The sequence below is a fragment of the Procambarus clarkii genome, chromosome 33, assembly GCF_040958095.1.
Source record: "Procambarus clarkii isolate CNS0578487 chromosome 33, FALCON_Pclarkii_2.0, whole genome shotgun sequence".
Classification (NCBI taxonomy): Eukaryota; Metazoa; Arthropoda; class Malacostraca; order Decapoda; family Cambaridae; genus Procambarus; species Procambarus clarkii.
The window spans coordinates 34,090,171-34,105,804 of NC_091182.1; the positions used below are offsets into that span (position 1 = coordinate 34,090,171).

General features: G+C 51.3%; 1 protein-coding gene across 3 annotated transcripts in view; it reads right to left on the bottom strand.

The window, feature by feature from the left end:
- Positions 1-15,634, bottom strand: part of LOC138370890 (PDZ domain-containing protein 8-like) — a 213,436-nt gene that overhangs the window by 56,468 nt on the left and 141,334 nt on the right. For 2 of the 3 annotated variants that reach the window (XM_069335534.1, XM_069335532.1), the window contains exon 14: positions 15,300-15,473. The exons of the other annotated variant lie outside the window; for it this stretch is intronic. In XM_069335534.1, coding sequence (XP_069191635.1) covers positions 15,300-15,473 — 174 coding nt within the window. The remainder of the gene's footprint in view (positions 1-15,299; positions 15,474-15,634) is intronic. 3 annotated transcript variants of the gene reach the window in all.

Below are 15,634 nucleotides of genomic sequence, written 5' to 3' on the forward strand. Positions count from 1 at the left end.
GCCAGGAGAGCCAAACCCCGAGAACTCAGCAGACGAGTCACCCGAAGCGACCAACCCCAAAGAGACAAGGACCGCATCGAACCCCCGCGGTTCAGGCAATGAACCACCGGAGAGCAGTCCGAATGGAGCCGAATCGTCGATCCGCGGGCCACCCGAATCCTCCCCAGAGCAAACCACACTGCCGCGAACTCCCGCACTGTACTGTGAGCTCGACGGAAGGACGGATCCCAACGCCCCTGGCCGGCCTGGTGAGCACTGGTCACAAAACCCCAGCCGAGACGACGCATCCGTGTACACATCGAGCGAGGGCTCGGGTAGGCGCCAAGGCACTGAACCCCGAAAAACCCGAAGAGGAAACCGGTGACGCAGCAACCGACGCAAGTCCCCTGGGGGTCGAACTCTGCGATCGCGAGAGAGGCGGAAGGGGGAACCCAGAAGGAACCAGAACAGCCGTCGAAGCCAAACCCGACCCGGCGGGTAGACCACCATCGCGAAGTTCAGGCTCCCGCACAGCCCCTCGAGCAACCGCCGGGTGACCCGAGGGCCCTCCAGAAACAGACGAAGGCGGGACCGCAGCCGCAGGAGAGACTCCGGAGGGAGAGACAAGGAGGCGGTTCGAGAGTCCCACACGAGACCCAGCCATGTCCGAACCTGAGAGGGAACCAGATGGGACTTCCTCTAGTTCACCAAGAACCCGAACCCGGCGAGCTGGGAAAGAACCAAATCCCTGGCTAGCAAGCAAGCTGACTGGCTGGGAGCCCAAACCAGCCAGTCGTCGAGGTAGGCCAACACTCGAACACCTAGGAGACGCAAACGAGCCACCACAACCCGTGTAAGGCGTGTGAACACGCGAGGTCTACCACGACGAGAGGAACCCCGAGCCCTGGCACGACCTTTCCGGGAAGACCCACCCCGGGACCCCCGGAAAACCAACAAGTCCGACATCGGACGACAAGCCGCCGACGCAGCCTGAATAAACTGCGCCACGGCCAACTCCCCAAACAGGAGAGGACAAAAAGGTGAAGAACGCCTAAGAGCCAGAGCCCAAGCAGATCCCATGGAGGAACCCAGCACCGCCTGCCGACACGCGAGACGGGAAGCATAGAACAGGGAAACCGCATCCCGCAAAATCGGCGTGAACAGCTTCAACAAGGCAGCCGACGAACGCGCAGCCGAGGACAAGGTGCCGGACCCCGGGACGGACCCAAGCGCCCCCACATCCTCCACGAGCCAATCCGAAGACAGCTCCAGGAGGGAAAAGAACCGCAAGGCCGAATACAAAAGGCCCCGAGCGCGCAAGTCCTCCGCCACGAGCGCCGCCGAAAGGGAGGGAACCTGCACATGGAGCTGAATAACGCCCACATCGCGGGGAAGGGCAGGGGCAAACAAGCACTCATTCAGGTACTCAAGTTCACCCCCCAGGAAAACCTGAAGCACCGTGGAAGCTTCCCGCCACTCCAGCGCGCGGGAACGACAGAAGGAATGCCAGGAATCCAGACCAAACAAGGGGCAGTCTGCTAGCCAGGACGACTCCGGAACCTCGTAACGGAGCCAGAAAGGGAACGAAGTCCCAAACCTGAACGTGGACGGATCCATTTCCGAGGCATAATCCAGGTCACGCAGGAGGTAAGCTGCAAAGGCCGCTCGCACCACACCAGGTTGGATGCGATAAGCCGAAAACCTCCGGAAGGACGGAACCGACGTACCCGGGGGAACACGGAACCGTACCCGGGGAGGGGCCTACACCAAATCCAACTCGTACGCAGAGGGGGGGGAAAGAAAACCCCACTCCTTGTAACAATAAGCCCCGCTCAGTGGGAAGAAAAACCCAGGCGGGGTCCAGCGGGGCCCAAGGCCCCCAAGTCAGCCCCTCCCCAGCCTCGAGGTCCGTCACCACAGGACCCGAGGCCGAGTCCTCTCCCCAAGCCCCGACCCCACAAGACAAGGACGGAGCAGCCGGAAAAGCTGGAGGAAGAGGGGCCCCACTGGTCAGACCCTGAAGCTTCGGCCGGGAGACAAGACTCGAATGCCTCTGCCGCCCCCCCGGAAGGGGCAACCCCCGAAGCTGCCCGAGTCTCGAGATCAAGTAACCCCTGCTCCGACCCCGAAACCCTCAGACGCTTTGGGGCCGGAAGCAGGGGCGGGGGACCAGAACGAACAGAAGGGGAAGGACGAGGAGGTGCGGACTGAACCAGGATCGAAGCGACCCCCACCCCCAAGTCCGGGTCTCGAAAAGCAAAGCGGGGCAGCCCCGGGGCATCCGGGGAAGCAACCAACCGAGCGCGTTGCAACAGACGAAACCTAGACTGCAACGCACGTGCCCCCTGTACCCGAATAGAATCAGAGGATTGGGTAAATTGAGTCACAAGCAAGCAGCAACACTCACAGGACTCAGGGTCGAAAGTATCACCGACCCAACAGGCAGCGTGGCAGAGGCAAAAACAATGAGGGTCACCCTGAGACAAGGGGACCGAGCAACCCTCAAACTCGCACACAGCGAGTGGGGACTCCGGGGTCACATCCATCGGACCCACGCGCCCCCTAGGGGATTCCCAGGGTCCTGAGCGTTTACTTTAAGAGGACTCGCGCTCAGGTAGTCCCAGGCAGGGTGCTGCAAACCGGCGCCCAAAACTACCAAGCAAACTTCTAAAGCTGAACCCCAGGGACGTGTACACTCACGGGGACCTAGCAGGGGGCGCCACCGATGAGAACAGTGGAAGGGCAAAAACAAACTGAATAAAATGACAGAACCCCCCACCAGGCAAAAACAAAAAGAAAAACAAAACCCTGCAAGAGGACAGCGAACCCCAAGGAACAGAGCCGGCCGCGATGTCGGGAAATACAAGCTGAGCAGCACCCTGCGCCCCTACCAGTGCAAACTGCCTCTTACCTGCCGGTAACAAGGGAGAACAGAACACCCAAGAGCCCAACAGGCGGCCGAAAAACCGAAAGGTAAAACGGACCAGCAGAGGCAGACCCCGAGGAGCCTGTGGAAGGTGGCCCCAAGCCCCAAGGGCAGTACTTACAGGGCACCTAGGGAAGGCAGCCCTAGGCGCATGCAGCCCGAGTACTGAAGATAACTCCTGGCTCTCGCACCCACAAAACTAACACCACACGCAAAGCACAGTGCAGTAGCGACACCGGAGCCAGAGCACACGACCATCGCCTATAGCATCAGCCTCAAGAACTGAGGTGTGGGTAGCCGGCGCGGGGGGTCTGGGGCTCCCCCTTCCCCCTCCCGGGGAGGGGGGAGCTGCGCAGACAGCGGCGCGGCAGTGTGTGACGTCACACTAGTTTGCTTGTTTTCGGTTGGGGAGTTCTATCCACTAGTTCGGTTTTAGGTAGCAATTTTAACCAGAATAGGGGTTTGTTTTGGGGCGCTTACCTTTCTGGGTGCCTGTTCCGGTCGATGGCAGACATAGAATGCTTCCACTAACACGGGGGCTTCTATAGGCCATTGCTCCCCTTGCCTCTCTGAGGGGGCCCGGTTCTGGCCGTGGTCCCCGGTAGGCCTAAGAACTCCATACACATGACTGATGCCAAAGTCTGACATTAGCATATCAGCCTGGGATAGCTCCGGGGAGCCGACGGGGCTCCCCCCAGAAACATCAGCCAAAGCAGCATACTTACCCACATCATAGGCTCGAGGATAGACTGCAGGCTGGCTAGACTTGATTACACTGCAACAACCTGAGAAACACGAACCCTGGAACAGGGAACCAGGGAAACTGGATTCACCCAGAGCGCATCCACAGACATCGAACCAGTGGTTTGCAGGTAGCAACGTAAAGCTGCCACCGGACATAAGACATGATTCCACCCCTCCCCCCCCCAGCCTAATCAACCAAGCATCCACAACTCAAACCTCTCCGGAAGCCAGCTTGTCTCATTCTTCGCCAGAATAGATGGCCAAGGCTGCAAATGAACAAAATGATCATCAGGGTCAAAAGAGCAGAAACCGACCCCCAGAGGCCAAAGTCAACAAAAACACGGCTTTCAGAAAACAATTCTGAACCGAAGGGGCCATAGCAAAGCGAGGTGAGGAAAAAAAGAGAGAGAGCACCTGGTCCAAAGACCAAGATGGCTCAAGCGGAGCATGAGCATGCTGGAGGTAAAAAAAATGCATGGGAGAGCTAGCAGAACGGAGCAGAAGCTACATCCACCTGCCCCAAGAAAAAACAAAGGACAGTATGCTAGCCAGGATTACTCCAGTACCTCATAACACACCCTATATTGAGAGGAAGACCCGAACTCAAAAAGGTCAGATTCATAACCGAGGCGTAAACCTGGTCATGGAGGAAGTGGGCACCAATGGCCTCCTGAATCTCCACCAGGAAAACATGGGAGGAAGGAAACCTCTAGAAGGATGAATCTAAAGATCCCAAAGGCTCAAGGAAATGAATCCTGGGGGAAAGCTGCACCCAATTCAGACACATAGAAGAAAGGGGGAATAAGAAAGCCCTTAGTGCTGCAACAAAATACCCTTCACCAAAGGCATGAGGGTCCACAAAAGGTCAAACGGAACCCAAGAGTTCCACTTTGACTCCCTCTGAGCAGAGGGAACTGCAGAAGAGGGCATGAGGACAGAGCTCTCAGTCAAACCCACTGCCCAGGAAGAAAAAGCAGAGTTCAAAGGAAAAGCTTCGAAGGAAGGGGTCGGCTGGGAAGACCCAGAAGCTTGGTGGGACCGAGAAGCTCAACTGCTTCTGAGCCCACATTGGAAGAGGCCAACCCTGGATCCGCCCAAGCCTCGTGGTATGCAAGCCAAACCCTGCCCCGAGTCCAAAACCCTCAGACAATTTGGAGCTGGAAGTAAGGGCCGAGGAAAAGAGCAGAACCTTTTGTGATTTGATGACCAAAGGGTATGGCAAGCTGGAATGAAGATATACCAGGGAAAAGTTGAAATCACTAGAAACAGGATGAGGATGGTGTCAAGGGGGAGGAAGAAAGATCAGTGGATTGAGAGTCACCGTGATGCTACATCTTGATACTGTAGTTTTCATTTTTCAAACGTCAACAGGCTGTAAGGCGGGTAGAAGGTTTAACACTTTCATGTCTCCGGCGTGCGCGCCCCAGCCCACCCCAAGATGGGCCGAGTGTTTCCCGTGAGCGCGCACCCATACTAAAATGTGCATACTCTCTTCAGTTTTCTCACGTCAATTTTCATGTTACATTGTTCATTTTGGAATAAAATTGTTCACAATAAAATTCTCTAAAGGGATATATGCATATAAGGTCAAAAAAACAAATGATGAATGTAATGAAATACCATTTTCCGGGTGTGACCCGGAGGCTCCCTGTAGCTATCCAGGCTGATATGGATATATTAACTTTCTGACATCAAAGTGCATGGAGTTCAGGCCTACCGGGGACCACGAGTCAGAACTTGGTCCCTTCAGAGAGGCACGAGAAACAATGGACTATAGAAACTTCCCCAGTGTGGTTGGAAGCATTCTATGTCTGCCATCGACCGGATCAGGCACCCAGAAAGGAAGGCACCCTAAACCAAACCCCTATTCTGGAGAAAATATTGCTACTGAAAGCTGAACGAGTGGACAGAACTCCCCAAATGAAAATCAGCAAACTAGCATGATGTTATCACGTTGCCGCGCCGCTGTCTACGTAACCCCCCTCCCCGGGAGGGGGAAGGGGAAGTTACAGACCCTCGCGCCAGCGATCCACCCCTCAGTTCTAAGGCTGGATATCAAAACACGATACGCAAAAACACCGCTGACCGGAAGGGAGGGAGGGTTGCCGGGGAGCCTCCGGGTCACACCCAGAAAATGGCATTTCATTACATTCAACGCTGGTTTTCTGGAGGGAAGCCCCATTGCCTCTCCGGGGTTACCTAAGCAATGATAAGAAAAAAAGAGGGACATACCCGGGAGGCAGATGCCACGTGCCTTAAACTAGAAGCAAAACAACTGGCAACACCAAACGACCCTGCGGATGACCCGGGAGACCCAAACCCTGGAACAGGGAAGAAGGGAACCCGGGCAACACAAAGCATGCCCACGGCCACAGATGCCATGGCGCGCAGGTGACGGTGGAGAACCGCAACCAGACACAACAATGATGCATCCCCAGCCTAACCAACCATCAACAACCCAAGGATCCCTCCAGGAAGCAGCAGATACCCAATGCCAGAAAAGAAGGAGATGGCTGCAAACAAACAAACCTACCACCAGGACCAAAAGAGCAGAAACCCCAGCACCGGAGGAGAGCATGAAGCTCTGCACCCCGACCCCCAGAGGCCAATGCCAACAGGAAAAAAAGAGCCCAAGAAAAATAATCCTGAACTGAGGGGGCCAATACAACCCGAGGAGAAGAGAGAAACGAAAGCACCCTCCCTGTCCAATGACCAGGATGGCTCAGGCAGCACATGAGCAGGCCGGAGGTGAAACAACGTACAAGACAGCTTGCAGGACGAAGCAGAAGTAACATCAATACCGAACGCAAGCTGCAATGGATCCAGCCGCACGATACGAAACGACAGCATCTGACATAAGAAGACAGTCCCAAAACAACCACGCATGGAAGGACAAAACAACCCTATCAGAGACCAAAGTACACCTACACATAATAGGAAAAACAGAAGGACCACCAGGCAACTTCATAATGCCGTTGAGACAGAGCTTGCAGGTGGGAAACCATCTACGAAGCCACCTGCACACCATACAAGTGATGGCAGACCCGAGTCGGAAAACCAGACGTGAAGACTCGAGGAGAACAAACCAGCCTTGTAACAGGCTGGACCGAACTGCTAAAAGAGGCGGAGCCGTGGGAAGACCCTTGGGTTTGGACACCAAGCAAGCAGCGCCTGAAACCAAGGCTGGGCCGGCCACCAAGCGGGCAGAAGGACAACTCCCCCCTGGAAGTCTCCAAGTGAGCCAGGACCTGGAGAAACAGCTGAACCGGGGGAGAAAGAGGTACAGGGAACCCCATCGCGTCCTGTCCTGCCTAAAGGCGTCGATCCTGACGACCTCGTTGTCGGGAAAGGACCCCACGTATACTGGGAGACGCCTCGACCACACCAACGCAAAGAGGGACACTTTCTGGACACCTCCAGGGTCCAGAATGTCCAGCAGAGCAAACTGAATGAGTCAGCATCAACTGTCCATTTCATGGAAAGGGGAATGAACAGGAACAGGCCGTCTGCCAGGACACTGAGCGTGAACTGCCAGGAGAGCCAAACCCCCGAGAACTCGGCAGAAGAGTCACCCAAAGTGACCATCCCCAAAGAGCCAAGGACCGCAGCGAACCCCCGAGGTTCAGGCAATAACCACAGGGGAACAGTCCAAATGGAGCCGGATTGTCGATCTGCGAGAGATCCGAATACTCCAGAGCAACTACCACAGTCGTGAACTCCTGCACCATTCTGTGAGCCGGACGAAAGGACAGACCCCACCGTCTTGGCCGGCCTGGTGAGCACTGGTCACAAAGCCCCAGCCAAGAGATGATGTGTCCGGGAACACATCGAACAAGGGCTCTGGTAGGCGCCAAGGCACTGAACCCCGAAAAACCTGAAGAGGAAGCTGGCGACGCAGCAACTGACGCAAAGCCCCCGGAGGCAGAACCCAGCGGTCACAAGAGAGGCGGAAGGGACGTCCCCGAAGGAACCAGAACAGCTGACGAAGCTTGACCCCAACCCTGGTGGGTAGACCATCATGGCAAAGTTCAAACTCCAGCACAAACTCTCGAGCCGCTGCTGCGTGACCCAGGAGCCCCTCAAAAACAGGCGAAGGCAGAAACGCAACCAAAGCAGAGCCTCTGGAGGGAGAGACAAGGAAGCCGTCTGAGTTTCCCACACAAGACCCAGCCAAGACCGAACCAGAGAGGGAACCAGATGGGACTTCTGCCAGTTCACCAGGAACCTGAACCTGGTGAGCTGGGAAAGAACCAGATCCCTGGTGAGCAGACAAGCAGATTGGCTAAGAACCCACACCAGCCAGTTGTTGAGGTAGGCCAAAACCCGAACACCTAAAAGACGCAGACAGGCCACCACGACCCGGGTAAGACGTGTGAAAACATGAGGTGCCAGATTCAAGCCGAATGGAAGGCAATGAAAGCGGTAACCCTGATGCCCCACGACAAAACTGCACCAGTCCCTGAACCCTGGATGAAGCGGGACGTACTAATACGCATCCTTGAGGTCAAGGGACACCATCTAAGTGTCTGGCTCCAACATAAGACGGACCTGGGATAGAGTAGTCATTTGAAAGGAGGGGCAATAAACCCAAGGGTTCAGACAGTACAAGTTCAGAATGAACCTGAAGTCTCACGCAGTCCTGTTTCATAACCAGAACAGGCAGGAACCCACCTGAGGGACGAGGTCATTTTGACCACACCCAAGAGAACCCACTCAGACATGGCTTGACAGAGCCTGCCCCGCCAAATGGGGAAGGCCTTCTCCACAGGCCGGAGAAGAGACCTGCCACACCAACCCCAATTGCCCCGAAAGAGGCGTGGCCACTCAACGCTACCACAGACCACACGAAACCCGAAGACCTACATATTGTGGGTCCAGGCATGAGCAAACAGGGCGAGCCTCCCCCCATCACCCTGTCAATGGGATGAACTACGAAAGGGCCAATGCCTCTTACTAGAACCAAGGCAGGGCGCACGGCATGATCACAGCGCCTACTATAACAGATGGTTCCGAAGACTGTGCAGGCACTAAAAATGGCACCATTGGCCTACCACAACGGGAGGAACCCCCGAGCCTTGGCATGACCCTCCGGGAAGGCCCCCCCACAAGCGTCCCGGAGAACCAACAAGTCTGACATAGGATGACAACTAGACGAAGCCACCTGCAGATACTGCACAACTGCAAACTCTGCAAACCACAATGGACATAAGGGGAGAAGACAATTGAAGAGCCAAGGCCCAAGCCGATTCCAAGGAAGAAGCGAGCACCACCTGCCAACACACGAGACAGGAAGCAAAACCAGCAAAACTGCATCCCACAGGATCGGCACCAACAATGCAGATGTCGCACGCACTTCCAAGGGCAACGCACCAGACCCAGAGGTGGCCTCAAGCTCCTCCACATCCTCCCCAAGCCAATCCGAGGACAGCTCAAGCAAGGAAAAGAAACACAAGGTCGAAGCCAACAGGCCACTCGCACGCAAGTCTTCTGCGACCAATGCAGCTGAAAGGGAAGGAACCTGGGATCAGATTCACGAAGCAGTTACGCAAGTACTTACGAATGTGTACATCTTTCCTCAATCTTTGACGGCTTTGGTTACATTTATTAATAAGTTTACAAGCATAAAAACTTCCCAATCAACTTTTGTTATTGTTGACCAGACCACACACTAGAAATTGAAGGGACGACGACGTTTCGGTCCGTCCTGGACCATTCTCAAGTCGATTGTGATGAGGACAGGTAGGGACAGGCATTAAATAGGCAAGAGAGAAACGTGACTTAACATAAGCTTTCCCCCTTCCATTTCTTTCTTTCTCTTTCCCTTTCTTTCTCTCTTCTCCCTTTTTCTGTTCATTGTCTTCTACACTCCCTTGCTATCCTCTTCTTATTCCTATTACTATCTCCTTCGGTGGTTATAATAGGAGCTGCCTCGTATGGGCCAATAGGCCTGCTGCAGTTCTCATTACTACTATCCCCTACACCTGACTTTCCTCCTCAGCTCTCTCTTGCCTATTTAATGCCTGTCCCTACCTGTCCTCATCACAATCGACTTGAGAATGGTCCAGGACGGACCGAAACGTCGTCGTCCCTTCAATTTCTAGTGTGTGGTCTGGTCAACATACTTCAGCCACGTTATTGTGACTCATCGCCTGCAACTTTTGTTATTGTTATAAACAGCCTCCTGGTGCTTCCGAGCTCATTAACTGTTTAATATTTGTAAACAAAGCCACCAAAGATTGAGAAAAGATGAACAGGTTCGTAAGTACTTGCGTAACTGCTTCATGAATCTGGCCCCTGCACATGAAACTACACCACACCAACATCCCGCAGAAGGGCAGGGATGAACAAGCACGCACTGAGATGCTTAAAGTCACCCCCTAGGAAAACCTGCAACACCGTATGAGCTACGTGCCACTCAAGCATGCGGGACTGACAGAACACATGCCAAGCCTCCAACAAGAAGAGGGGACTGTCTGCCAACCAGGAAGACTCCGGAACCTCATAACGAACCCAGTAAGGACACGATGATCCATACACAAAAGAATTCAGATTCATTACGAAGGTGTAATCTAGATTGTGCAGGAGGGAAGTCGTAATGGCCTCCCACACCACACTGGGCGGGATGCTGAGAGGCTGAAAACTTCTGGAAAGATGGGACCAACGAGATCACGGAACCGAACCCGGGAAAGGGTAGACGCCAATTTTAATTCGTACGAGGAGGGAGAATAAGAGAACCCCACTCCTTGTAACACCAAGCCCCACTCCGAAGGTACAAAAACTCAAGCGGGGTCCAACGGGGCCCAAGGCTCCAAAGTCAACCCCTCCCTGCCCCGGAAACCTCACCCCAAGGACCCGGGACCAAGCTGTACTCCAAACCCCCTGCCTCTAAAGAAAAGGCAGGAGCCGCTTACTGAAAAAGCAGGAATGAGAGGGGCCCACTGGTCAGACTCAGAAGCTTATGCTGGAAAACCAGGCTCGAATGCCTCCGCTGCCACCCCAGAAGAGGACTCCCCTGAAACAGCCCAAGTCTCAACACCAACTAAACCTCCCAAGACCCCCCCAACCCGGGGGATAGGACCAGGATGCACAACTGAAGGGGAAGGACTAGAGGGTGCTGATGAAACCAAAGCCGAGGCGACGAACACCCACAAGTACGGGTCCCTATAGCCAAATAGCCAAAATGAAGCAGTCTCGGGGTATCTAGGGAAGCAACCAACCTTGTGCATTGCATCAACATGCATGTGATGCTGAAGCTGCCTGCACCTGCATACAATCATTTTTAGATTGGGTGAACTGGGGTATGTACAAGCAACAAAATTCACATGACTCCGGGTCAAAAGTTTCACCGACCCAACAGGCAGCATGGCGGAGGCACAACTGGTGACTGTCACCCTGAGACAAGGGGACAAAGCAACCTTTCTACTCGCACGAAGTGAGAGGGGATCCAGGGATAGCATCCACTGGACCACAGAGCCTCCCGCGATGTTTTCCAGGGCCCTTAGTCATGGTATTCCGCTAAGGGAAGCCCAGGCAGGGTACTGCTAGCTGGTGCCCAAAACTACCAAGCAAACTGCTAAAGCTGAACCCCTGAGGCATGTACACTCACGGGGGCCTAGCAGAGGACCAATAAGTAACAATAGGATCTGACTAACCAAGTGGCAGAAAATATGTCGCTATGCGAGCTGATATTTAGCTGCACATTATCCTGCACCCCTACCATTGACGAAAACTACCCCCTACCCAGAGAAAAACAGGGGAGCACAGAAACCCCAGCTGACTCCAAGGGCTGTCAATCACCTCGCAGCAAAAGACACAGAGGAGGTAGATCCCAAGGCAACTTGTGAAAGGTGGCCCCAAGCCCCAAGGGCAGTACTTACAGGGCACCTAGGGAAGGAAACCCTAGATGCACGCAGCCCAAGTACAGTACTGAAGAAATTACTCCTGGCTCGCACACCGACCATAGAGACAGCACCACACCACAAGGCACAGAACTCAAACAATTTTCTGAAGCCAGAGGTATACAACCTTGCCTGTGTCACATCAGCCAAGAACTGAGGGGTGGCTTGCTGGCACGAGGGTCTGGTGCTCCCCCTTCCCCCTCCCGGGGAGTGGGGGCAGGGGTTGCGCAGACAGTGGCGCGGCAACATGATGACGTCATTCTAGTTTGCTAAATTTTCATTCGGGGAGTTCTGTCCACTTGTTCGGCTTTCGGTAGCAATATTTTCACCAGAATAGGGGTTTGTTTTGGTGCGCCTACCTTTTCTGGGTGTCTGACCCAGTCAATGGCAGACATAGAATGCTTCCAACTACACGGGGGTTTCTATAGGCCATTGCTCCTCTTACCTCTCTGAGGGAGCCAGATTCTGGCTCGTGGTCCCTGGTAGGCCCAAACTCCATGCATTTTGACTGATGCCAGAAAGCTGGCATCAGTCAAAGCAGTCGAACCACCTGCCCACGGGAAAAGGAAGAGGGGATGAGGACAGAACCACGGCTGATGCAACCAACACTCCCAAAACTAAAACCCTGAACACCACCAAATGAGGTTGTTCCAGGGCATGCAACTGGGTACACAACCTAGCCCGCTGCTAAACAGAAAACCCGAAATGCAAAACAGCTGCCGTTGATATTTCTGAGCTGCCACAGATGAAAAAATAAGACAGAGCACATGGGAAGAAAAAGTCCTACATGACTCAGGGGTCAAAGGTGTCACTGACCTAACAAGCAGCACGGCAGAGGCACAACATATGAACACTGCCAGATGGCACAGGCGACGAACAAACCTGAAGTTTGCACAAGGTGAGAGCGAACTTGGAAGAGGTATTCCTAGTACAACCAAGCCCATAGGGGTTTTTCCAGGGGCCCTGCAGGAAGCCCAGGCACTGGGGTTGCCTTGCATTGATGCCGGTGAACACTATCGATGCAGGCAACCAAGCCAACTGAAGCCAAAGAAAAAGCCGAAGGGCCAGCACACATCCTAGGCAAGCCTAATAAGGCAAAATGCAGAACTCTAAGACAAAACCATGGTGAAAGAGCAACTAAGGAGAAATGTCGCCATGCCTTATATTAACTAAATAACTTGTCGCGCAGACTGTAGTGCACTCTACCAGACAAAAGCACCTCCAAACTCGAGGAAAAACAGTCATAGACCACCAGCTTACCTTAAGGGTGAATACCACCACTAGCGAGGAAGGCAATCCTGATTGCACAGGGGAAGGGAGCCCTGAGCACATGTGGCTCCAGTACACTAAACTGCTGGCTCACACACAACTCTTGTGTAATAAAACAGCCTCAAAGGCAAAACACCACTTGAAAAACAGGAGACTTAAGCCAGATTGACGACGCTAAAAAGTCACAGCCATCAGTATAGAACTGAAGGTGGTGGGGCTTGGCTGACCCGGTCTGCCTCCCTCCTTCCCACAAACGAAGGGGGCAGGTGGGGCAAACTAGTTTGTTTTCATTGTTGGGACGTTCTTTTGGCAATTTTGGGGCTGTGGTCTTTTTTTAATCATGCAGTAGTCTATTTTAATTCTCCTATCTCTCTGAGTGTCTTCACTTGGATGGTGGCAAAGATGATAAACTTTAAATGTAGAGTTTATAGGCCATTACTTCCTGTGCCACTCTGAGGGGGGCCAGTTTCTGGCTCATGGTCCCCAGTAGACCAACAGAACTCCAAGAAAAGGCTTGACAGAAACGTAACTAGCACAGCACCACAAAGTTCAGTTCTAGCACAAGTAATATAAACGATCTACCTGAGGAGATTCAGTGTTACATGTATACTTTTGCAGATTAAGTTACTAAGGAGAGTTAAAGATTTAGATAATACCAAGGCCATCAAAATAACCTAGACAAAATAAGTGAATGGAGCAAAAGGTGGCAGATGGAATTTAATGTGGGCAAATGCTATGTCATGATATTTGGAACAAGGAAAACAAACCACAAACAACCTACAAGTGAAAAGTTATTAAAAAACTCAGACAAAGAAAGATACCTTGAAGAGGTTCTGGATATTAAATTATCACCAGAGGACCACATCAAAGTTATTTTCAGAGAAGTCTATATTATACCTGCAAACTTTGAAACTCTTTTAAATACACGGATAGGGTTATACTAAAGATAGTTTTTAAAACTAATACGACTGAAATTAGAGTATGCAGCAGTTGTATGGTGTCCTTATCTAAATACGCACAAACAAAATAGAAAATATGCACAGATATGCTACCAAATGCCTTCCAGATGGAAAAAACAAGAGCTGTGAAGAAAGATGAGGTGCTTGATAAAGAAATACCTGTAGAAAGAAGGAGAAAGAGGACATGTGAATAAGCATACAAAATCACAACAGGAATTGGCAAAGTTTTCAAGAAGGAATTTATAAAACCTGAAACATCTAGAACAAGAGATTACAAGCTCAAACTTAGAAAGTAAAGCTACCAATATTGTAATGATGTCCAAAGGTTCTTTTCTGATCAGAACTGTAGACTTGGATCAATTCAAGTGAGAAGGTGGTAGATGCCAAAACCATCAGCAATTTCAGAGCCATATGACAAAGATTATAGGAAAAATGGGAAAGCATGAGGAGCTGCAACTACACTTAGGTAATTACTCGCATACACAAGAATTCGGACAAAGAAAGAGATTTAGGGTTGATTCTGGATAGTCTACTGTCACCAGAGGACCAGACGAGGGATGTTGAATGGGGAGATAATGCTACACTTTCTAACTTCAGAATTGCTTTTATATACATGGGTGGTGAAATATTACAAATATGGTTCACAACTTTAGTAAGACCAAAACTGGAATACACAGTGGTTGCATCATGGCCCTCTCGAATAATAAGGCAAGCTGTCCAAGTTGACCCTTATCTAAACCATACACGACTCAACATCCTGCCTGGATGTTAGAGTATAAACCAAGATATCTGGGAAGGGGGGAAAAAGGAAAGGGAGAATAATAAGGGAAAACCAGGGACAATTTCCTTTAACTGTTACAATTAATAAACTGGAAAAGGTGCAAAGACATGCTACTAAATAGCTTCTAGGACTGAAAGACAAGAACTACAAGGAGGGGCTAGAGGTGTTAAATATGCCAAAGCTAAAAGATAGATTTATACATACAAAATAATAATAGGAAATGACAAAAAAGTGACAAAGGAATTCTTGAAACCTGCAATTTCAAGAGATGGTGGTCAAAGACTCAAGCTAAGGAAACAAAATAAAGTGCCAAGCAATTATGACTATATGGCAGAGTGGTGGATGTTTAGTGTAAGTTCAGTGAGAAGGTGGTGGATGTCAAAGCTGTTAGTACTGTAGTTTCAAAGTGTCATATGATAAAGAGTTCTGGGAAGATGGGACACCACAAACATAGCTTTCATCCTGTAACTATGCTTAGGTAATTACACGTACTGTACCTACATACATACAAACTAGTACTGTAGAACTTTACTAAAAAAGCAAACACATAAGTTACTACTGGGATCTATTAAATTAAAAAAGAAAGAAAAAAAGACTGAAAAGAAAATGTCTGTGACATGACCATATACTATTTGCAAAATATTACATGAGTTGGATAATTCAATCACTAAATTTAAATAAGGTTGTTTAATAAAATATCATATAAAATGATCATATCACAGTTATTCAACAACTACTCCTACCTTCCTACTATGCTGAGGTGAGTGGGGAGGGGAAGGGGGAAGTGAACGTGAGTGTGTTCCACCAGGGGATGGGTTTGGGGGGGCCAGGTTATGGGCCGAGCCGGCACGCTTCAGACTACCCTTGCTAGCACTTGCTACCTGAGCAAGCAAGCTGCCAAGGGTACGACGTTGCGTCTGTAGAGTGCCAAGATGTGGAAGGAAAATTTATGTCAATGACGATTATTTAATTAAAACTCACAAAATGTTAGATTTTTCTGAAACTAAAGCCTTTAAACATTAATAATATTTCATTGCTTATATTATCTGTAACAAAATTTGAAGTAGGAAATTTTGAA